The following is a 24,493-nucleotide window of genomic DNA, read 5'->3' as shown; positions in this document are numbered from 1 at the left end:
CTTTTGAATCCAGGTTTGGTGATGAACGGGGTTATTACTATGATCGTACGGGGGATCGGGATCCGTACGTGCGGCGAACAACGGGCTACCACGACGAGGACGGCTACCAAAGCCGGGGCCGTTCGAGAGATCGATACGCACGCTCGGCGGCCTCCAATGCTTCTGCCTACCAGGACGGGACGGACAGGTGCCAGGCTTCTTCGATCTTACCTGGACAGTACGGGTGAGTGCTGGGACATATCCATTCTCAACATAACAGGGATATTCCAAGTAAAATGGTTAATAAGATGCTACATAAACTGCAAAAATTGTGAAGAGCTTGCGCATGTGAAGAGCTTGCGTCTTTGGCAACCTTCGTGTGTTTTCATTTTGCTGTCCTCATTCACAATCTCTTTTACACGTTAAAGTTTTGATGTGTATGCAACATGTAAACAAGTGCAAGTTTTATTGCAATGCTACCTTGTTAGCCGTTACTGCATCTATCAACATACTTCTATGCACGGGTGATGGTTCTGTTTGATGCAGGAAATGAAAAAAAGACGTTAGTTTTCACTGGGAACCTAGTCAGTGTTTACAGTTTCTAAATAGGAGCTAGCTAGATTGAATAGAACCTACTTACTATGAAAAGTAGTTTTTCTAATAATAGGGCTTGGAAAAGAATTGGATTGCTTTTGTTGTCATGCAAACTTCTGTAGTTTAACAAAAGGTTGTAGATTGCCTTATAATTATAAGCATTCTATTTTGTCTTTCCAGAAGTGGAAGCCACTTCCGTACTCATGGCGTGTCAGCGCGGCAGCCAGCACCACTGCCGCAATCGAGCCACTTCGACGCATCAGGCGGCTACGGCTTGAGTCCGGCGGCCGAACCCTACTCTGATGACAAGGACAGCGGTTCACCGTCGGCGGCGCGTAGCGGGCTGGTCTCACGAAGAGGCTCGGCGGTCAGTTCGACGGTCACCTCTCCCCCGCAGCAGCCGCAGCTGCAGTCACAGTCACAGACGCAGCAGCGGTGTCACAATAAGCACGTCTCGAGGTCCGAGTCACGGTCGCGCTCCAGCTCCCGAAGTTCAAGCGGCAGCCGCCTAGGATCGTCATCTTCAAAGATTCGCTCCAGTTCTAGCGACAGTAGTCGCTCTCTTTCACCTAGCAAGTCACCCCCGTAAGTTGGCAGGACCTGCGTAATCTCTCAACTTCGAGCTCTTAAGCTTGCGCATTTCTTTCTATGAGTGCTTGCCAGTAGGAATCATCTTTTGTGTTTGAATTATACGTATAAATATATTTTTGTCCTTTCTTTGTGGTTTTGTTTTAGACACCATTCGAGCAGCACCAAGGCGTCACGCAGCGAGCGGCCAGCGAGCGCTGTGACGGCAGCACCATCATCGAGTTCATTTTTGCAGTCAACCATCTCCACACCAAACAGCAGTAGCACCAACGCCAACAATGGAAGCAGTAGTAACTGCTTGCAAAACAACAACAACAACTCCCTTGACGGGAGCAGTATGGGCGACAGGGAGGACAAGCGGCCACTCGGCATCTGTGTTCGGAACCTACCGGTCAGGTCCACTGGTTAGTTTCCGTTTTCTGGTCATTTCTTGCTTACTAGACCACACGTGGGGTTGTTACAGGAATGTCAGTTTGTTATGTTAGCAAATTAAACTCTTCTAGTTAACTTGAAAAAAACTACTTTCCTTTTAACGTGGCACATGGTATGTAGACCTGGTGAGGTCCGAACGGTTGGAGGCTGAAAAATACGCACCTTCTTCGGCAGCTTCCATGGGCTGTCCAAGATTTGATTCAAACACAAATATTCTAGTGATAGTGCACTGATGATGTTGAGGCCTTGAGTGTTTCCACACCAATGCGTTCATTTCTTCACACAATGTCAAAGCAGCGTCCGCTCCTTAAGTGACAAGCTCTACCAAAGCTACAATGTCTTTCTATCAGCACATGCATTTCTCACTGTTTTGTTCGTTACATTTCAGACACAAGCTTAAAAGACGGCCTCTTCCATGAGTACAAGAAACATGGCAAGGTCACCGTCGTCAAGGTCATTGGGCAGGGTACCGAGCGGTACGCTGTGGTCTGCTTCAAAAAGTGAGTACAGTTTCAAGATCACCATTGCCAGTGGCATTGTATGTGTGCAAGTTGAGCTATGGAGTACGGTGTATGCATAGTGAGGATCAGTGCTGAAAAAAAAAGCCCAAATCTAATGTGGTCTCAGGAGTGTTTAAACAATAGCACCTAGAGACGAACCACTCTAATTCAAGCTCGTAAGAGGAAAATCTGAGTGTGGTGTGAAAATTGTGTCATGAAATTACATAGCTTCATCACATCCGGGTGCTATATCAACAAGCTTTATTCTTGAGTTTTATTGTTTTTATGAGGTCTCATCACATTGCAGTCTCTTTAACCATTGATATTGGTGTTTCTCTCAAGGGCACAGTGCCCTGTAATATTGTCCAGTTGTTCTTATTTAAAGGTGTAGTTCTGTATAACATTGAGATGCAAAAGTGCTCATCCCACACAAAGCACTTAGTGCACGTGTGATGTGCTAGAACAAGGCACATGTAGCCTACTAAACATCACTGTGCATCTTTCCATTGCACAGCAATAGCGTTTTGGGTAGTCACTGTAACCAGTGTTTTGATTCTTTCACCAGGCCCGAGGACGTGGAGAAGGCGCTGGAGGTGTCCAAGGACAAGCTCTTCTTTGGCTGCAAAATCGAGGTGACATCGCATGAGGGCCTGGACGGGGAAGACAACGAGTTCAGGCCGCTCGAAGCGGAGTTGGACGAATACCATCCGAAGGCGACGCGGACCCTCTTCATTGGCAACCTCGAGAAGGACATCACCACCACAGAACTGAGGAAACACTTCGACCAGTTTGGTGATATCATTGTAAGTACTGGTGCCAAAGAGCCGATGCTCAAGCCCATTTTTTTATGGAGTGCTTAGTTTCAAATAAAAGCCCGGGCAGTTGAAGAAAATGATACGTTGGAAAGTTGGGCTTGTTGGTATGGATTCGTGCTATTAAATGGCGTGCATGGCAAGGGACTGGATGAAAAGAATACAAGACTGGCCGATCTCTCTGATTGTATGTGATTAAGCTTAGTTGCGAGTCAGTGCCTGTCCTGTTTTCTTTTCATCCAGTCCCTTCTCGTTGGAGCTGTGTAACATCATGAATCTTTATTCCTAAATTATGCTCCGGCAAAAGAAGACCCTCTTACAATCAAAGCAGGCATGACAGTTCCAGTTCGCGAAAATAAGTATTGATTTAGCAGTATTCTGCACCATCCTGCCTAATGTTTAACCTCTCATCGTGAACTTGAGGAAAACAAACAGTTTTGAAATAATGGTTCTTCACTCTAGGCTGATGTAGTTTATCTTTAAGATCCCTGTAAATATTCACTTATGTTGTTGTTTGCCCCTTGTTTTTAGTCCAAGCCTGTAAAATGAAACAGGTCTGTGGTGTACAGTACCCATAGACAAAATTGCAACATCAGTTTTTCAAGTAGAGGGACTGCTGTGAGCAACTGTTCATGATGACCGCTTCATGTCGCTGCAGATCTGGCCACTAGAGATAATGTTGCTTCTAATTTAAATGCTGGAATCAAAATTACATACATTTATATGACACACTATTTGTCCCAAAAAATGAAAATGCAAGCATTACTCAGCCCCAAATTTTTCACATTACTATCAGTGAGTACAGTAGAGGACTTTTGAGTGCGAGCTTTTAGAGCTGGCATTGCCATGCACAACCATTGCAGGAAATCGACATCAAGAAGCAGGGCTCGGCATCGTCGTACGCCTTCATCCAGTACGCGGACATAGCGAGCGTGGTGAAGGCCATGCGCAAGCTAGACGGCGAGAACCTGGGCGCCAACCGCATCAAGCTGGGCTTTGGCAAGAGCATGCCCACCATGTGCGTCTGGCTGGACGGGGTCACCGAAATGGTCTCTGACAAGTTCCTCAGCCGCACCTTTGGCCGCTACGGTCCCGTCTCCTTTGCGGTGGTTGACCGAGAGCGTGGCCACGCCCTCGTCTACTTCGACAGCCTGGAGTGCGCGCAGCACGCCGTGGCCGAGATGCGTGGCAGGGTCCTGGGCGGCAAGAAGCTGCAGGTGCGTCTCCTACATACTGTGCCTATGTTCCAGGATGGCAATCCTAAGGTCGGTCCCGTCATACCAATCGCCGGCTATGATGATCACATTTTTGAGTTTTGTGAGCGTCGCCTTGAACCGGGCTAAGTGCACTGTAATGAGCTAGCCTGTGCAGAGACAGCCGATACGCCGTCTTTGCCAAGTTCTGGGCCGCTATTTCTATATATGTGCACTTTCCTTGATCGTACCGTATTTACTCGAATCTAGGTTGTCCCCTATTCTAAGCGGGCCGGCCAAAAGTCCGAAGTCCGGGGAAAAGAAAAAAAAACTTATCTCGAATGTAGGCTGAACGAAACAGCGAAGACAGCGCTCACAAAGAAAAAACATATATTGAACATAAAGATGAAAAGCAGTTGGGTCATGATGTAAATAACTCGAGGAACATACAGCCGTTTGTCCAGTTTCTTTGTCGTTTTTTTTTTTTTCATGCTGCTTCTATTTATTTGCACCATAAAGATGTCGCGCTTGCTGATGCAACGCTCATTCTGAGCCGTCGTCGCTGACCGTGCGCAATCCTCGGTGCCGTCAAGCGCATTGGATATGCCGCTATTCTTGAAAGAGCACACAGTTCAAGTTCCTGGGATGTCGTGCCACGCTGCAGCCCCTCCTGTGATGCATATTTTTTTCATCTGCCCCAAAGTTCTGCTCGACATAAACATTGGACGATGACTCCGCGGCTAGGACAACTTTTCTTTTATAAGCGGCACTACAGTGACACCGTCTGTTTGACACCATTTACCTACACCACACACGAGCCACTCGAGGCGCGATTCCAAATGACAGACGGCTCGCCTCAACACTCACCGGTGTTGCCAAAAAGATCAAAGTGGCGGCATTACGTGTGTACTTAAGCCAGGTGTTGGCTCAGCTACTAACGGCTGCAATACCATCTAGGTGGCGTTAGTTGTGCCCCACTTTTCCCAATGAAAAATGGTGCGTTTCGCATAATCCTCGCGTCTAAGCCAATCCCGGAGTTTGATTAAAAGAAATTTGAAAAAAACTTTGGGCCTAGGTTAGAGTAAATATGGTATGCTGGCCTTGTTATCCACCACTTGTGGCCGACAGGTCTCATCGATAAGTAGCGTGGGCGGTCAATTATTCTGACTAGCGCACTACACAACGGTCTAGTGATTATGGTGCTCAGCTGCTGACCCAAAAATCACGAGAACGAATCCCGGCCACATCAGCCACATTTCAGTTGTGGCAAAATGCTCAAGGCCCACATGCTTATTTATTTATGTGTGCGCATCAGAGAACCCCATCGGGTCATAATTTCTGGAACCTTTCACCACTATGGCTCCCATAATCACATTGTGGTTTCGGGACGTAAAACACCAACAGTAAATAATATCTGAAAACTGTCCGCTCATAACTACAAAATACCAGCCCAAATTCTGTGTGCTTCGTTGCAGAGGAAGCCGTTATTAGTCGGCATTACACAGCTTGTTTGCCTGGACGAAAATTGTTCGCGAAATGCGTCGCCCTTCAAAATGTCCCCGAGTTTTGACGAATTTCTGCACTCGCTACCTCCCCTCCCCCTACCCTTTTCTTTGCCGTTCTAACACAGGTTGATTTTGCTAGTCGTGAGTGTCAGTCTGCTTTCTTCGACAAGATTGAAATGTCTGGCCAAGTTCTCCAGAATGATCGGATCTGGGAAGGAAGGAGGGAACGTCGGCAGGAGTTTGACGTGATACGGGACGAGAGGTTTACAAGGTTGGTAATTCCATCCCAACACCCTTTGTTTTTGTGTTCAGAGTAGCAACAGAAAGGAAAGAGTGCAAAAAATAACTTTGGCTTAGGCATTGATTACTAAATAGCCTCTCTAACTTAAAGAACATTCTGTTATGTGTTTTTTTTTTTTCCTTTTGCCTGAAGAGACATAAGTTGGGGGCGATATTTTAGTATTAAAGGCAGAAAGAAAGCTAGCTGGCTGATGGCCTGTCGTGAATGGTGCCAAAGACAAGCTGCAATAAAATTTTTGCCATACACTGAAGCCCTGTGTCAAGTGGCATATGTATAAAGGGACCTTCGGGCAAAATTTCATGACTGAAATAAAAGCAGCAGCGTCATGGGAAACGACAGAAATAGCCACTTTTAGTAACGAAATTGGGGGGGGAGGGGGGAAGGGAGATAAAGTAAATAAAAATATATACTAAGGAAAAAATTCCACCACGCTTGCCAGAAGTGCCAGTTGATGGGGAAGCATTCGTGACACTAACAGCAGGGTCCATAGGTTCGCACTACTGAAGCAGAAAGAAGTTACTACATTTAAACCTAATTATAGCAAAGTTGTATCTTACAGAAAAATAAGTTATATACGAAAATTCATTATATAAAACTATATTTCTTCATTTACTTTATTATAACTGATTTTTCGTTATATCTAGGTTCGTTATATAGAGTTTTAAGCGTACTACCATATAGATGTACGCATGTAAGCACTTAGACAGCTGTGCTCAAGTTTTGCATAATCTCTCGCAATTTTTTATTGTCCTCGTTGTTAATGTGTTTGACCACCTTATTTGTGGATTGCCAGTTGAACTCCCTCCTGCCGTGTTTCTTGCAGAGATGGCCGGGGGGTAGCCTTTGATGGCCGTGGCTACAGTCGTTACGAAGCCCAGCAGCGCACAGCTGGGCGGGGTCCCAGCCGCGGCCTGCAACGAGGAGGAACCTACAACAGTCGAGGCCGGGGCCAACCATTCGGGCTGCGTTACGATGGCACTGTCTACCAAGAGGAATTGTGTGATCGGAGACACAGGTGAGCATAATTATGCTGTGCAAAGTGCATGTCTGCTGCTAAAGGCAACAGAAAACTTCTTCTCTCTATCTCACATGACGAGCGTGTATTGAAAGGAAGATTTGAAGAACATGCTTTGGCAAAAGAACTATCGAGGTTTCAGTGCCCGTCTTTAGTGCAAGGAGCTAAAAAAAAGTTGCTTGATTCGAAGAATGCTGTATGTTATCACAAGCAACTCACCTAGAGAGCTTTCAGCAGCATGAACTAAGTGTTGGATAAAAGATTGCTCATTTTACTTTATGGTTGAAACTGACAAGACCCACTGTATATTTTTTTACTTCTTACTAGGTTTTCGGACAAAGATGACAGCTTAGAAGACATCACCCCATACGAAGAACGGGCAGAGCGCCTCAAACACATAGACGGAGTCTTGGGTACTGCTGACTGGGCGCCCCGGAAGACTAGCAGCAGCATCAAAAAACACCGCAACTCAACAAGTGATCAGGAAAGTCACCACAGCCAGTCACCACCGCAATCTCGGCATCACAGCCGGTCCCCGCCACCGTCAGTCAAGGGCTCTAAGAAGGGATCGTCCAAGGAGCGGCCTTCTCAGCGCCACCGGCTTAGCCCTGGCCGGTCATCCTCCCGGAGCCCAGTGGTTAGGGACGTGGCTTTGGATCTGGAGGATGTGCTTGTGGACGTGCGAGACATAAGGCGGCGTTCATTAGATGGACCTCCCAAGTCGGACTCCAAGGAATTGCCACTGGCTTCCGTGTGCAGCAAGCTGGAGGCGTTCCAGGACTCTGGAGGCGAACGAATACGCAGCAGCAGCTGCAGCAGCAGTCGTACGAGGAGGGAAGAAGACGTCAACTCGACGAGTGATTCGCCGTCGCAATTGGAGCGCAAGAGGCGCTTATTAGGTCTCAAGGAGAGCTCGGGTGGCTCACGGCCGGAGGACAGCCGCAGTGATACTGACTGTGCCGAAGGTGACGAAGAGCTGTCCATACGATCTGACAGCAAGTACCTTTCGAAGCAGGTGCAAGACATTCTAAGCTCCAGTGATGGTGAGTGCTCCCCGAACGCTGATGGAGCTGCCAGAAAGAAAGGGAAGGGTTTGCCAACTGACACATCTGCAGCAACGAGCCGTTCACGGCCCACCAAGGACATCCCCAGCGTTGTGTTCAAGAGGCTGCCCACAAACTGTAGGACTGTGGGCAGTTTTGAGACAAAGTTTTCTGTGGAAGTGCCGAGTGTCAGGGTGGGTGAGCTGTTACAGAACGCAAGGAAGCAGATCGACCCAAGGCGGCGGTTTGATCACAACAGGGTGTCCTCTACCGTGAGTTACCTCCGCGCAAAGAAAGTGCATTCAGACCCGAGCCTGGTCTCGTCAACGGACAGTGAGGTGGGTTCACAGGATGCATCCTTGACCGTGCATTTGTCCAACAAGCATGGTGAAGATGGCATCGATGAAGTGTCCTCTTCGAGTGATAACCCACCACCCTTAGTTCGGACATGGTCTTTTCTCGAGTCTGGTCCAATGTCCCTTCCCCTGCCCAAGTTTGCGGCTACTCTGCGGTCACCCAAGGCATCCCCTTGTGTGGGTGCATCCCCAATGGCCAATTCACAGAGTCCACGCGGCAACTGTTCACCCTTGAGTGCCTTGAACACTAAGAATGGGCCTGTGTTCCCAGAAGCCCTCGCCAGGCCCGAGAAACCAGTCGAAGAGAAGCCAGTGGAGGTCATCCCGCCAGAAACGGTGCCCGAGGCTCTCTCTCCGAGTCCATCTCCCAAGGGGCTGAAGGGCCCCTCTGATTCCAAGCTGCATGAGAGCTCCTCTGACTCTGAAGGCTCGCTACCATCCCCAAATCGTCCGTCTTTTGATGAGCGGATAAGGGCACTCGATGAGAGGTACAATGCCCTCACAGGACCCACTCGAACATATACAGGCCCTTCGTTGGCCGGTGCCGCTGTAGAGACGCCTGCACCAGTGACGATTGACTACAACAAGTACAACATCAAGAAAAGGCCAAGATTTCCAGCTCTTTCTCAAGAGTTTCGTGCTGAGCCGTCGGAAATCATGAAGACCTTGCTGGCCAAAACCACCATCCTGGACCAGGACTCCAAGCGGCTGGAGCATATCAATGAGAAGTATGAGCCGAAGGACGTCAAGCTCGATCTTTGCTCGAGCAGTGCCAAGCCATTGTTTCGTACCAAGGCAGCCGCCAAGGAGTTCTCAACTCCGTTGTCCCTTCCTTCACTGGGCTTTTCTTCGTGCACTCCTGCCACTTCTACTGCTCTGCCCCAGGGCGCCTCTAGTCCAAGCTTCGCACATGCAAGTACTGCTGCTCCTGGAGCGTCCCCTAGCCAAACAGTTCCTAATTGTCCTTCGCAGTGCACCACAAGCCAGACATTAGCAGCTCCAGCCCCTCTGACAGCGCCGGAGCCCCATTCGAAACACGTGCCGCTGATGGTTGCAACATCTTACAATGACACTCCTACAAGAACTGTTCCACCCTCCATACTGCGGCGGGAATCTTCGCCGCCCTGTGTAGTGAAACAGGAGCCATTGCAGAGCCCACCTCTAATCACCACACCCTTGTCACCCCCTGCTGCGGTTGTGGTAAAGAAAGAGGTGTCGCCGAGAGCTTCTTCGTTACTACGGCGGGACTCCTCCCCTCCGGTCGTGGTCAAGCAGGAACCCTTCCAGAGTCCGCCACGAACTCCCGCTCCGCCGGTGCCTCTGGCCGTGGTGAAGAAAGAGCCTGGGTCAGAGACCGTGTCGACAAAGAAAGATAGCAGGAATCGAGAGCCGTGCGCGGTGAAGCTGGAGCCCGCCGCTGTGAAGGAACCGATTGTAAAGAAGGAGGTGCACAAGGACAGCAGCATCAAGAAGGAGTCCCGGAAAGAACACCAGTCATCTTCCTCAAAGAATTCACTAAGGGATCATCCCACTTCCGATGCCTCTTGCAACTCGGCCTCACACAAAGAGAGAAGAGATTCACACTCTCACGATTCTTTGGACCTACCTGCACCTCTTCCTTTGGCATCCGTCAAGCAGAGAGTGTCATCTGTTGACAGCAACGAGTCGGACTCTGCAAAATCATCTCGATCGAGTGATGCCTACCTCGAAGTTCCCCCAGAAGCCACCTGGAACAGAAGTGAAGACGAAAGACGGTGCATGGAGCCGGATGCAAAGCGGCCAAAGCTATCGCATTCCTCACGTGACAGAGACAGCTTTGACAAAAGCCACTCGTCCAACAAGTCGAGCTCTTCACACTCCAAGAAATCTGAGAAGCGACTTGAAAAGTCGTCTTCCTCGTCGTCTTCATCGTTCAAATCGGAACGGACAGAAAAATTGCACTCATCCTCCTCGTCAAAAAATGAGTCTGGTGACAAGCAGGATACGAAACTATCGTCAGAGTCCAGACGCGATAGCTCTAAAAGCAAAGACGACAAGAAATCAAAGTCGAGGGACGGTAGAGAAAAGTCACGTGACCGGCCTAAGGAAAAAGAGTCGAGTAAAGAGAAAGGCCAAGATTCAAAACATGGATCTTCTTCTGGGTCTCATGCAGGAACCAGTAGTAGCAGCTCCAAGCAGCGGAGAGAACACGGGTCGGACCGCTCTGAAAAAGAAAAGTCAAGATCCGAAAAGCGTACGTCGTCTACAAGTGAACAGTCGAGAGACTCGAAATCGAAGTCCAAGAGCAAAAGCGAAAGCAACTCCGCATCAGCCCCTCAGGCGTCCGACTTCTGCTTCCTGGATGATGAGCCTGTCTATTTTTCCATGTATGACAAGGTGAAGGCACGTTCCAGCCAAAACCAGACACTGAAAGATCAAGCAAACATGGAAACAATGCGGCAAAAGTTCAGCCGGCTCAAGCAGAGTCGTGCCAAGAAGGGGAAGTCTGCGGATATGGACTCCGATCGGGATTCTGATCTTTCTAGTCACCACTCTTCTGACTCCGAGAGCAAGTCGAGACTGCCTCACAAGTCCAAACAACTCACCAAGAAGCGCAAGCTGGTCATTGAGAGCTCGTCGGACGAAAACGAACAATCGTTTGCGATGCGACTCTTGCACAAGGATGATGACAGCAGCGACTTCTGCTCCGACTCAGAGGTGGAATCGTACAAGGAAGCCTTCAACAAATGCAAGGAGAGAAAGGTGGACATCTCTGATGTCGAAACCTCGGACTCTGATGAGCCATCTCACTTGATGGCGGCATCCCGAAAACAAAAGCGGAAGCAGCGCCACTCCTCTGAAAAGTCCAACAAATCTCGGCACGGAAAATCTGACATAGAGAGTTCAGACGCAGACATCAGCCGATCACTAAAGAGGAAGGAGCTGAAGAAGAAAGTGATGCGTAAGCCTAACATTCTTAAATCTGACGCAGAAGGCTCTGAAGACGAGTGCCATACGAAAACAGATGAAGGCAAGTCACTGAAACAGAGATCATCGAGGCAAGAAGAGTCCAAGTCAGACGTATCCCACTCCAAGGAAACTGTTGGTCACAGCAGCAGCAGCAGCAAAAGCAAACGGCCAAGCAAGGACACGGATGAGTCCAAACACGAAGAAGACCTGGATCTTTCTAGGCAAAGGCACTCCAGTAAAAAACGGAAAAAGTCTAAAAAGTCATCAAAGCTAAAAGAGAAGAAGTCAACGGAGAAATCCAGTATGTCATCACTGGCTGCTCCATCATCGCAGAAGCGGTCCGATGCACACTGGGATGTTGGGGAAATGTTGGATGAGTCTTCTGTGTCATCGAAGTACATCAGTTCACCAAAACAAACTCTGAATTCACCACCTGTTTTGCAGCCAAGCATTTTCTCTGATGTGGAAATGAAGTCTGAGCTGTCGGATTACGACTTTGAGCCATCATCGAAGCCAGTAGAGAAGGTCAAGGACAGACATCCTGAAGCACCATGGGAGAGCAAGCACAATGTAGTGAGAGAGTTCTCGCCTGTAAAGGATATCAAACAGGAAAGAGAAGAGGGATCATGCGTGAAAAGGGAGAGCGACTCTGAACTGGACAAGATCGTCGACGCTCTGAGTGAGGCTGTCGAACCTCGAGGCGTAGCAGTCCAAGAGTTTTCCACCTCAGACAAAAAGGAGGGGTATGATGTAATGGACAGAGTGCCCTATGACGACGTTACTTGTGACGTACCATCTACAAGACACCTCAGCGAGGATGATGACAACAAAGAATCATCTTTGAGGCAGGAAGACTTGAAAAGCAAAGAGCACAGGAAGAAAAAGAAGCAATCCAAGGAAAAAAAGCGAAAGCACAAAGAGGAGGTCATTTCGCAGAGCTCCGCAGTGCCAGAGCCAGTTGACGAACCTGCTCCAACATTTCCTGTGGCAGTGGATGAAGACAGCAAGCTCACTGAGGACATTCGCTTAGATGAAGATATAGCCGAGGAAGCAAGGCGTCTCGAAGAGGAGCTGCTGGCACAGTCTGAGGAGACGAGTACATTCGGTGACGGAGACAGTGTGCCGAGGAGAGAAGAGAAGCCACTGCAGGCAGAAAGGCACTTTGAAGAAGAAGCTGCCAAGGAAACAAAGCGGCTTGAAGAGGAGCTGTTTTCGTCTGGCAGGGACTCGTGGCACATGAAAGACGAGAAGGTGTACGATGACGTTGCAACCCAGAAGGAGCCCAAGACCGATGCTATGGATGTGTCCTCAGCGAAAGACAGCAGCTATTCTAGTCTGGTAGCAACGGAGGAGTTGCCGAGCCGCCATTCAGCGTCGCCACACTACCTCAGCCACGACGTGCCAGAGCAGTTCAAGATGGATGACAAAGAGCAGAACACATATGAGGTTGACAGCCCGAGAAAGATGGAGGATGACCTGGCGGTCTATGCCCTGCTTCAAGAAATGGGCAACGACGGTATCTCAGCTCCAGAACTTCCAAAGGAGCCAGACTATCTAGACACCATGGTGCAGCATCATCAGCCGCAGCACGAGGAGTCCATGAGCTTTTTGCTGCCCGATGAGAGCTCGAGCTCCCTCCAAATTGATACGTCCATGCCAGATCTCACACAAGAGGAAAGCAGGGACTCTGGTGGTGCCCTTGAGTTCACAGATGCCCTGCAGTCTTTGCAACAGCAAGAGCAATCACAGCAGCAGCCACAGCAACATCAGCAAGAGCAGCAACAGAACGAACATGAAGAGCTCTTGGAAAAGATTGCTGAAAGCCCTGTTGAGGAGACCTCCACACGTGGAACAGCTGAGGAAGAGCCAGCAAGGGAGACAACATCAGAGCCACCTTTGCTCATGGATGCTAAAGAACCCGAACCAAGCATTGTGCCACCTAAAGAGCTTCCTGATCTCACAAAAGCTGTTCTGCAACCGGAAGCACAGAATACATCGACAGAAGAGTCTGACATGGCCGGGGCCACAGCAGCTAAACCCGAAAAGCAAAAGTTTAAGAGAAAACGGCGGCGAAGTTCAAGAGCAGACAGCACCAATCAGCGACTCCTGTCCGATACAGACGAAGAACACCAGTGTGTCAGTGACAAAGGTTATGAACAGCGAGGTGAATCCATTTCTGCTGAACCATACCAGTCTGCCAAAGAAGAACCAAGGGCACCGTGTGCAGAAAACAACACCATTCTTCCTTTAGCAGAGGAATTCATGGAAGAGAAGCCTGCAGACACTACAGATGCTCCAGCTGGAAGTTCGGATGATGAGCCAAGCACGGCACAGCACAAGACCCTTGAAGTCACGAAGCAGGAAGAATTGTTTGATGCGGCGACTGAACTTGTGCGTGACATTGCAGCTGAACAGAAGGACAAAGCTGAAGACATGGAAACCATGGATGAAAACAATGAAGATACAGCAGACTTGAGGCAGTGCAGTGCACACCAGACTGATGTTCCCATTGAGAATGACAGTAGTAAGGATCAAGAAATGTTTGATGACATGTCTCATCGTGCACCAATTCTCGACATAATAGAAACACTTAGTTCTCCGGTTGGAGCTGGAGAAGCGCATGACGGTGATCAAGACGAAGTCACACACCAGGAAGGTGACTCTTCTGGTGAACAGTTAGACAACACACTTTCAGCAGAAGAAACTCCAGCACATTCCACTGAGCCCACTGTGGCAGGAACAGAAGGCATCAAGCGAAAAACAGGGAGTCGAAAGGGACGCAAGACAAAATCGAGAAGGGCCTCTGTACCTCGCCTGGAAGTTGCTGAAGTCCCAAAAGTTCCTGCAAGGAGAGGCCGTGCCACGTCTGCTGACAAAGTTCGACGCTGCCTAAGGTCTGATAACATTGACAACACGCTGTCTGAGACTGAGGACGCGTCTGCATTCCCATCAAGCGAAGTCAAGAATGAAGCTGCTAATCTGGAGGCCGAGCCACCACATGGTGGAAGTGAAGCACAGCAGCACGACGAAGAACGGCTGAGGCTCTCATTTGACAGCAGCACATCTAAGGAAAGCACTGACTCATCAGCTGCCCCGGCTGCAAGCCTAACTGGTGGGCATAGCACGGACAACACCTTGCCCGAGGAAAAACTTGGCGACTTCTGCATGGACCCTTACAAAGAGGAACCCAAAAAGAGAAGAGGACGGAAGAAGAAGAGCTCTGGAGAGCATCATTCTGGTCGCATATCACCTGTTCTCGACAAGACGTCAGATCTGAGGAGTGAAGACCACGATTTCAAGGATGCAGACAAGCAAAAAGAACGACCCCTTTTCATTTGCACGCGACAAGGTTCAGCAGCGCAAGAACACAAGTTGACAAAGGGCAGTACAGCGAGTGCCTATGACGTGTACGAGTTCAAGGATTCTGAAGATGAAGAGGAGACTCAGTTCGGGGGTACTGATTGGCAAGTGGCACCCGAGAAGCACCTCGAGAGGCACATAGAGTCTGCCCCAAAAACTGCCGAACACGCCATCCACGAAGAAGGCAAGATGCACGAGTTGAGACCCGCCGAGTGTCCAGCCTTTGAAAGCAAACTCCCAGAATCTAACGCTCATGATGCCAGGCTACACGAGACCAAGACTCATGAGCTGAGATCTCATGATGCCAGTAGAATGCACGACGTCAAGAGCCATGATGGCAAGGTTCATGACAGCAAGGCCAACGAGACTGTCAAGACTTATGACACCAAGGCCCATGATGCCAAAGCAAGCGACGCCAAGACCAACGAGGTCAAGGTATACGAGGTCAAGGCACACGAGGTCAAAGCTCACGAGTCACAGCATGAAAAGCGGCACGACGAGAGCAAGCACAAGACCTTCCAGCACGAAGATAAGGAGGCTTGCACCAAAGAGTACGTCACCGAGCTTAGTCAGCATGGCAAGATTTCCATCACTATCCGTCTGCACCAGAAGGACGGCCATGATGGCAGCTCGTCCAGCACGGCTGAAGTGGTCAAGACATCGGAAGCAGTTGCTGGAGACGACACTCGGCAGGAGAAGGTGCCACCCGCCAAGCAAGAACCGACTGACGCTCATCAAATCAAGACCAGGAAGTCGGCTCGGCTCATGTCGCAAGCCAACAAGACCACCATTGACGAGACCATTGAAGATGTAGTCAAAGGTAAGGCCCACTTGCTACAAGCACTTTCTATGCCCATCATGATGGTTCATACTGTGCAGGGCTGTAAACCACTTGGAGCTTTCCTGTGAGTGGATTTATGGAAAACCCTCATTTCTCTCCACAGCTGCAAAAACACATATCACAAGCATTGCACAGGGTTAGCAGTCAAGCAGGATTTTCAATAAGCTGCTGCAGAAGTGGCTTTGAGGCCAGACATCACAAACTTGAGTAGTGACAGTTGTAGATTGCATGATTTTGGTTTTGGGCATCTCTAATATTTAGCCAGCTTTACTGGAAAAGAAAAAAAATACTCGCATATTTTGCGCTCCCCGACCCACCCGAGCCAGCTTGTCGGCGTGGGCACAAAGAGACGACTTTTGGATACTTTGGATGGGTGTGCCGTTTGTCAAGCAGGAGAGTGTGGTCATACATAAAACGAGCTGCGAGAGCGAAGTCCCACCTTCCAAGGATATTCCTCGAACTACAGTCCTTAGAGTATTATACCCGAACACCCAAACTTGCTGACAGCTCGTCATAACTGTTCGACTATTTGCCTTCTTCTACCTCCCCATCTTTTCCGCCTGAATGCACAATCATGACACAGCACGGACAACTCTGTTGAATTAAGAAGTGCATTTTATGCCCCAGCTTATTTTCCTTTTTTTAATATATAGATGGCACACATTAACGATTGCACAATATTTCACATGCATTTGCAAGATCTTGTTGTAATTTGTGCACTCCCATTTAGGATCTCCAAAATATTTAATCAAATGAGCAAATTAATTGAGTGATACAATACTTTAGGATGTTGTGAGTAGCCAAAGGTTTTTGGGCTATTATATTTAACCAAACCAAGCAATGAATATCAAAAACAGTGAAAAGGAAGCATTAGGGAGATGAAAAAAGTGGTAGATTAACTGCTGTTTCCCTATACAGTAAAATCTCGTTAACCCGGATCTCACAGGACCGGTGAAAATCTCAGAGTTAACCGAATTCCGGATTATTGAATGATCCTTCAAAACAAAAGGAAAATGTACTCTGCAGGCACAAACCTTTATTTTATGAAAAAAAACTGCATCAACTTTGTCTGCCCCGTCATTGGAATTAGTGCTCGAACGATCTTCTTCAACCCATGTGGTGGTGGTGAGAATGTACACGCTCGCTGTTGCGAGAACTGATGCAGAACTCCGCAAGGACAGCGAGGCCTTCGGCAGCCTCCTGCACGGTGCGATGTCGCATCGACTCACCTTGAATTTCATCATCAGAACAGTGATTCTGATCCTCTTCAACCACTTCCGATAATATGTCATAATCAGTCAGCAAACCAGCAACGGCCACACCATCATCAATGTGCACAAACACAGCCTGACAACGTAACGACGGTTTCTATTTCAAAGCACTAACTCGCCCAACAGTAAACTCTTTTGATGTACCCGAGCTGCGCTTGCTATGCGCGAAGTCACAACGCAAAGAAATCAGCAGCTTAGACATCGCAGGCAACTGGGGTAGCGGCGGCTGTGCAAACTATCCCGTCGTTCGTGCATGCGGCACCATGTGCGGCGCATTTCGCAGACCCTGAATGCACCGGTGGCCCAAGCGCTTCTGCCGGGTGGTAACCAGCGCCACCTGGCCACTTCCCCTCTCATTCACTATCATCATAATCATATTCTGCTGCTGTTCGTTCAGTTTCTCCAAAACTTCAATTTCGCCGTCGGTTACAGTGGCGAAATCGCTTTCAGTAACCGGAATCGGTTACTGAAAGCATGGAACCCCAAAAGCCCTCTTTGTAATTGTCCGAGTTAACCGGTGCTGGTCTAAATCCCCCCTAATTAGTAAGCATTGGACATCATTGAAACATGCACAGTTCTGCCGGGACCACGCCGCGTGTCTGAATTAATGAGATCGTTAACAAGATCCAGATAAACGAACTTTTACTGTATGTACATTTTTTCGTTGTTGAGATAAACTTGTGTCGCCCTTTCTACGGAAGAATTGCTTTCTTAAGTGACGAACAAGTGTTGTTTATTAGCAGGCTGATGCATTTTTGCACGCATGTAGTCGCGTTAGTTCAGTAGGGTAGTGTTGTGGACAGTGTGGGCATGTTTTTTGACTGGTGTTAGCTACAGGTGAGTTAAGGTGGCCCCGTGTTTTCTGAACCTTGCAGGACACTTCAAGGCACTCGAAGAAGAAGGTGACTTGCACTCGGAAGGCCCCATGACCCGAGCTGCTCGAAGAACCAGGTCAAGTAGGCGGAATGAGGAAGTGCCATCAAAATCTGAACCAGAAGGTGCCACTGAAGCAACAAAAGCAAAGAATGAAACCCCAGTGCTTATCATTGCCGACAACAAAGTCAAAGATAATGTTGAGGAGAGCAAACCAGTTGTTCCTGTTTCTACTATTGTTCCACCCTCATTGCCACCACCACCATCACCATTACCACCACCAGTAGCACCAGCAGTGGCAGCAGTAGAAACATTAAGCACAATAACTGACTCAGAGCCCACTAGCAAACCAGAATCCAAGATGTCTCTGCGATCCTTCAGGTTCACACGATCTGCAGCCAAGGCAGAAATGTCAAAGGACATGGGTGTGAAGGAAGAACCTTCCCACGAAACTGAACCTTTCAAAGATGACCTTTCCTTGCAGCAACAGCCTAGGCCCGAGGCAATTCGTGCAGATGCTCAGCAAGCAACAGTTACTGCACCACCAGCAAAGCAAGAACAAACAGCAGTCAAGGATGAGCAGAAGGTGAAAGCCTCTGCGGGTCCGTGCGAAACCGAAGACAGTGACTCGCGACTGAGCCCGACAGAGCTCATTGACCCTGTCACAGGTTTCCTGACACCTGTAAATAAAAGTGGAGAGTCCTCGATGGTAGCAGCAGCGGCCGCTACAGTAACAGCCACGGCAGCTGCAACTCCAGTGGTAGCATCCGAGGCTGAGGTTCCATCAAGAATTGTGAAGCCGCAAGGCCAACAGATGGCGGCAAGCATCATAGACACCAAAACTACAGCTGTCAGTTCTTCAGTGGATGCGAGCATTTCATCCTGGTCGATGCCGTCTCAGTCCATTGTGGATGACTCGAAATCGCAACAGAAAGAAGGCAAGCCTCCTCTCGAACTGATTCAGCGACCACCAGTACTGGCGCACTCCGGCACTCCAAAGAGCCACGGAATTTTACAAGCTCCTGTAATCCATGGCAGGCCTACACAACAAGCACTTGTTACAACCATGTCACCATCAGAACATCAGAAGGTGCCTGCTGCTCATGTAAGGCCCGAGGCAGCCATAAGCAAGCCATCTGAGATGCCCGTTGGCCCTGCCGTAGCAGCCATAAAGATTCCAGAGCAGCACCCGCCCAGCAACATGCCCATTAGCACATCAGTGCCAACAGGTGCCATGCCGGGCCACTTTATCGGTGCCAAAGGACTGTCACTGCCACAAGTGGGGCAGCCCCCCGTGTCTCTGGGGCAGCCACCAGGTGTCTCTATGGGACAACCATCTGTGTCACTGGGACAGCCATCTGCATCAGTGGGGCAGCCCGCAGTGTCACTATGTCAACCTGCGGTGTCTCTCGGACAGCCTTCCATGTCACTGGGTCAACCTCCACTTGGTGTGTGGGTTGGGCCCCGTCCGCCCATCGGACCCCAGTACCCATCATCATTTACCAGCCTGACGGGACAGCAGCATCTGGTTAGGGGCGTGCATCCTTCAGTGGTGCGTACACCGTCGCTACCGCAACAAGAAGCTGCCAACAAGATGCCTGGCGCTGCGCATGCAATGGTTGGAGGGCCCAACCCTTCACAGGTGCACTGCAGTCAACCAAAGATGGAGGTGAGTAGGCCACACTTACGCATATTGTTTTGGCACTATTGCACACAAAGCATGCTTGTTTTTCCCATTCTACTTGCTTCTGGTGTGAAGAGTGACAACATTGGTATAGCATTGGTTGTGCAATCCTGTTGGGCTTGTATTCCAGCTGCACCTTGGGAGTGCCCTGCACACTGTACCCGAATGGCTAGAACAGCATGAAGTGCAAGCAGTCTCTAGAGTTTTGTTTGCAGTGATGTGAAATGTAGATTAAAGGAATATATGTATCAGATATGTGTTGTTCTTTCCTTTAAAGTGTTGCTGTGTTCCTCATACATTGTCATTTCTTTTTTTTTCACATTCAGGGCCCAGCATCGCAGCTGTCAGCACAGCAGCCCCACCACCATCCACAGCAACACATCCAGTCACACCCATCACATGCGTCGCAGCAACACTCGCAGCTGCACGCACCATCACCTCACCAGCAGCTAATGCAGCAGCAGCAACAGCAGCATCAGGTACCACAGCAGCAGGCATTGCAACACCAGCTATCTCAACACCACCATCAGCAACTACAGCCACCAGCGCAGCTGCAGCACCAGCAGCAGCACCAGCAGCAGCACCAGCAGCAGCAACCACAGCAAGGTCCGGGCTTGCACCCGTCACACCACCCGGGTGAGATCAAGGGAGTGCCCGTGTCGGTGACCCAACACATTCAGTCGCCGCAGCAGCCGCATGTGGTCACCTCGGCTCACATCAAGGCCGAGGGCTTTGCTATGCCATCGCAGGCCATGGGACGCGTGGGCTCCGCGTCTCGCACACCTCCGGCTCCAGTGCCACGTCAGATGACCCTGGTGGAGGGAGTCGTGGCCAGCAGAAGCCAAGGTCCTCCACAACCACAAGGCCCTGCCATAATGACCCAAGCACCCACGAAGATTCATGAACAGAGGGCACCGGTCGGATCCAAGGGATCACTGTTGGGGAACCAGCATGCTGCAAAACAGACTGGTGGCTTCCTTCAACCCCCATTTGGGGGTTACGAACCCTCAGGCATGGTGAGTCTGGTCCCCAAATTCCTCTCATTTTTTGTTATTAAGGAATTCACTATGTGCACATTGATATCCTCATACCCTGGTCTTAGGGCTGCTCTGTAACTTCCTTCACTTGTCAGTTTCAAAGAAAGGCCTCATTTCAATGAAAAATACTTGCTGTTTTTGTATTTTTTTCACTGCATGTGTTGTCAAATCAAGATTTGCAGGATTGTACAAGACTTCGGCAGTAAAAAGCACTGTTTCTAAATGCAAAATACTTATGTACATGGCACAGTCTCTACTGTTACTATGGAACAGACCAATCTATACTATAGCTTGAGGCTACTTGTGGCAGCTGTATGTATGAGTTCACTTTGCACAAAATGTCAATTTCGCTCAATTGCCATGTTCACAGCCCGGAAGCTCGCATGCTGCCACTGGGGGCTCAACTGGGGTGGCTCCACCTGGCGGAGGCGTAATAGCCGAACTTCTGCAGAATCCACACCTTATGCAGCAGCACAAGAACTACCAGCTAGCTGTTGCTGCTTCACAGTACATGGGAGGCGGGCCGTTGGGGCGACCAGGAGCGAGCTTGCATGTTGGTGGCCCCAACCCCACCGCCACACCGCCTCAAGAGCTGCTGCACCTACGTCCTACACCTGGTCAACAACTGCTGGTGGCTGGCCACCTGGGCATGCACACGCCAGAACTCTCAGCCTACATGCACCACCAGCAAATGCTGTATGCAGCGGCACAGCAGCACCCTCACTATGCCCTGCCGCCCGAAGCACAGGGGCTGCGGTTCGCATACCCAACCGGCGGATTCAGAGCACCACCCGAGCCCCGTGAGGGCATAACAAAGGAAGGTCGACCACCGCCGCCGCTCAAAGGGAGCGATGCGGAGCCCACCGTAGCCGAAGGAGCGCCCAAAGAAGTCCCCAGCAAAGAGTTACTGCGGCCGCCATTCCCACCTTTGCGACAAACGAGCCCCCGGGTGGCCTCGTCACCGCAGGAGCGAGTGACAGACTCCCCCGCGGTGGCCAGCCCCTACGGTCTGCGGGGGGCCGGTCATCTCGGGCCCGCGGACAAGGGTCCCTCCTCGGACGAGCCTCCCAAGCCTCCTGTCGCCCACCAGGGCTTCCATGAACCGACGGGGGGCCTGGGGGGCTCGCCGCCCTTCCTGCACTCGCCGGGAGGCGCGTTGGCTCTCAAAAAGGAGGCCGACGTGGCCAAGAAAGGGGTTTCGTTCGATCGGCGCCAGACAGGCCTCGAGGCACCTCTGCATCTCGGCCCGCCGCCTGCGCATGCCTTGGCACCTCCACCTGCGGCACCTCGATCTCAGCCACAGACACCACCACATGCCAGCCAAGTGCCTCCACAGGGGGACTCCTTTTTGTTACAGGTAAGCACACAGCTGCCTGCCCATTCATTGACTGTCCTCACTTTGTTGTGTGCCACAGTCTTCAATTGCTGTGATATGTGCCAGGAAGAATGTTTTTACAAGTAATTACATTCCAAAATGAAACTGAATTTAACATTAGATTGCATTACAGTGTTTTATCTAAAATGAGTGTTGAAAGCTGGCAGGATGAATTTCTGGTACTTTCACATGAATTTCACTATACACAGGCATTTGGGAAGGTTACATAAGTGCTCAAGCTTTCGAATGACCATCAACTGGGCTTAGTGAATAAGGTATTGTAAGGATGAAAGAGCACAAACAAAACATAAACACAAAGGAAAGAATGGGACACATGCACTCAACCTACGCCATGTTGAAGCCTCTTGTGCCACAGCCTTGCAGTGCAAGTCCCATAGCCATCATTCATACCTGAGGTGCTATATAAGGTGTCTGCTAAGATGACTGTCTTGATCGGGTGAGCTCAGTGCCTGCTGTCTTGAATGCTGCTGGCTCTCCGGGCACAGCTGATCAGAACTAAATGACTTAGACGTTCCACTTAGTGGACTCTTACAGAATACTGCCATCGCCATTAGTAGAAGCCTGCCTAACAAGAGGCTGGAGTATGGCCTTAAAGAGTCTTTGAACTTGAGGAGTGTCTTTTATCTTGTAGTCTTTGCTTCCATTCGGGGACTGGTGCCATATCGACTCCATGTACAAACTAGCTTACCAGTCACCACTGGAAAGGCACTGAGAAGGCACTATTTCTGTGCACTAATACTGCATGTTGTGTGTGCAGCGCTACCCTGTCATGTGGCAAGGCCTGCTAGCCCTAAAGAACGACCAAGCAGCCGTGCAAATGCACTTTGTGTCGGGCAACTCCAGGATTGCGGTCGCGTCCCTTCCACCCATGACCGACGGCTGCACGCCTCCAGTCCGCATCGCCCAGCGGATGCGGCTTGAGCAGACACAGCTGGAAGGAGTTGCTCGAAAAATGCAGGTGAGTCCTTCCACCTTCTCATTCATTCATTCATTTGGCACTGTTGGGTCTGTATAAAACGAGCTTGTGCGAATATTCAAACGAATATTGCTGTATTCAAATTCGCTTCGATTCGAATTCAAATTACTGAAATTTCGGAAGTATTCAAAATGAGCAAATAGGTGTATATTAGTTTGCATGTAACCTTCCGCCAAGGTGTTTTAACTGCAGTAAAGGAGTGATAAGCCGTGAAAACACCTATGCAGGAGAAATCAGCAGTGCTATGAAGCTACACATCAAGGTTAATTAAATGAACATATTACGCTCACAACGATTCATAATTTTTTATGTTTAAAAGCTTGGTATACTACCAGCTCATTTGCGCTAAGTATAGTAAATTCTAAAATGTAGCATATTTTACAGGTTATCGCTTCCATTCTATTGCAAGTCGAATTCTGCTACTAGTCAATGTTTCCACTTCCATTGAAGCAAAAACTGGCATTTGCGCTGGCCTTGTTTCAACTTATATGTTGTGCCGGTTAGTTGAGTCTGAACAAATAATCCATTGTTCTTTATTATGTGTAATATATACCATGCAAATTCAATTAGATTCGACCAAAACCACTATATGCTTCGAACCTAAAATTCACTATTTGCACAAGCCTAGTATAAAAGCTCGGTAAAAGGACTTAGTAGGGATGTAAAATGCAGTTGCTGCTTGAACGAAACGTCTGCCTCTAATTCGATTGGTTTTCTTCATTGACTACTGCACTCGTGTACTTTATTGATTGAAACTCTGCGATTACTCCAGTTCTACAATAAAACGTAGCCTCTGCGGCTTTACAGCAGGTCTGGGTTTGTGTACGTAAGCCTACTCCACTATGAAAATAACTTCATTATTTATTGTCCGTTTCCTCGCATTGACTCGACTTACAAACATCCACTGTCATATTTGTTATATTAATTTGTTTATTCTATTCCAACTCTTTATGTAACACTTCCTAATACAGTCTTAATGAGATAGTGGGATGTTATATTGAGTGGTACTGTGACATGCATGATTACGTGGCATTGATTTTGCATCGTTTTTGTTTTTAATTCCTTCCAGATGTTGGATGAGCACTGCATTCTGCTAGCCTTACCCTGCGGACGAGACCACATGGACGTACTGCAGCAGTCCAACAACCTACGAAATGGATTCATCAATTACCTGCAGCTGAAGCAGGCTGCTGGCATTGTCAACGCGGCCGCCCCCGGGTCTCAGCAGGTGAGTCTTTTGGCTTAAAGAGTATATTGGTAATTGTTTGTGTTTTATGTCGCTTAACCACATTAAGAGCTTGAGGAATGCCGCCATAGTGAAGGGCTCCGGAAATTTCGAACGCCAGGGGTTCTTTTAACGTACACCTAAATCTAAATACACTGGCCTCCAGCATAATGCAATCGCCACAGCCAAAATTTGATGCTGCGACATTCGAGTCGGCATTTGAGCACCACAACCACAGCAACTCTTGACTTTGGTAGTAATCAGTGTACTGTCCGGCACTGAGGTGAGGAGCGCTTTGGTTTGTCACTTCAGTGAACAAAACCGAAGATGTAAGAGCTTATCACGAATTGATGAAAGTATAGTTTTGCTTGTGTAAGTGCAGTGTAAAATGTTTATATCACAGTGACGCAAGGAATTTTAAAAATATGAAGGCTCTCTCTCCAGCCAAGCTTGGTTTTTAGTTTTTAATTTTAATTATCTCACCGAGCCAGACAGATTTCTGTCAGATATGCTTACCTGTAAGACATTTGTTTAAATGTACCCAGGTTTCTAACGTTGAGCAA

At 49.0% G+C, this 24,493-nt stretch overlaps 1 protein-coding gene across 3 annotated transcripts in view; it reads left to right on the top strand.

The window, feature by feature from the left end:
- Positions 1-24,493, top strand: part of spen (spen family transcriptional repressor split ends) — a 210,686-nt gene that overhangs the window by 184,353 nt on the left and 1,840 nt on the right. For 2 of the 3 annotated variants that reach the window (XM_075889261.1, XM_075889259.1), the window contains 14 exons: positions 14-223; positions 754-1,158; positions 1,309-1,565; positions 1,982-2,093; positions 2,659-2,896; positions 3,769-4,170; positions 5,729-5,874; positions 6,728-6,919; positions 7,247-15,447; positions 17,615-19,281; positions 19,623-20,312; positions 20,704-21,690; positions 22,487-22,687; positions 23,775-23,933. In XM_075889261.1, coding sequence (XP_075745376.1) covers positions 14-223; positions 754-1,158; positions 1,309-1,565; positions 1,982-2,093; positions 2,659-2,896; positions 3,769-4,170; positions 5,729-5,874; positions 6,728-6,919; positions 7,247-15,447; positions 17,615-19,281; positions 19,623-20,312; positions 20,704-21,690; positions 22,487-22,687; positions 23,775-23,933 — 13,867 coding nt within the window. The remainder of the gene's footprint in view (positions 1-13; positions 224-753; positions 1,159-1,308; positions 1,566-1,981; positions 2,094-2,658; positions 2,897-3,768; positions 4,171-5,728; positions 5,875-6,727; positions 6,920-7,246; positions 15,448-17,614; positions 19,282-19,622; positions 20,313-20,703; positions 21,691-22,486; positions 22,688-23,774; positions 23,934-24,493) is intronic. The other variant, XM_075889260.1, reaches the window with a different exon arrangement.

The sequence above is a fragment of the Rhipicephalus microplus genome, chromosome 3 (assembly GCF_043290135.1).
Source record: "Rhipicephalus microplus isolate Deutch F79 chromosome 3, USDA_Rmic, whole genome shotgun sequence".
In the NCBI taxonomy this organism is placed as follows: domain Eukaryota; kingdom Metazoa; phylum Arthropoda; class Arachnida; order Ixodida; family Ixodidae; genus Rhipicephalus; species Rhipicephalus microplus.
This window is presented reverse-complemented; position numbering and strand designations above follow the sequence as displayed.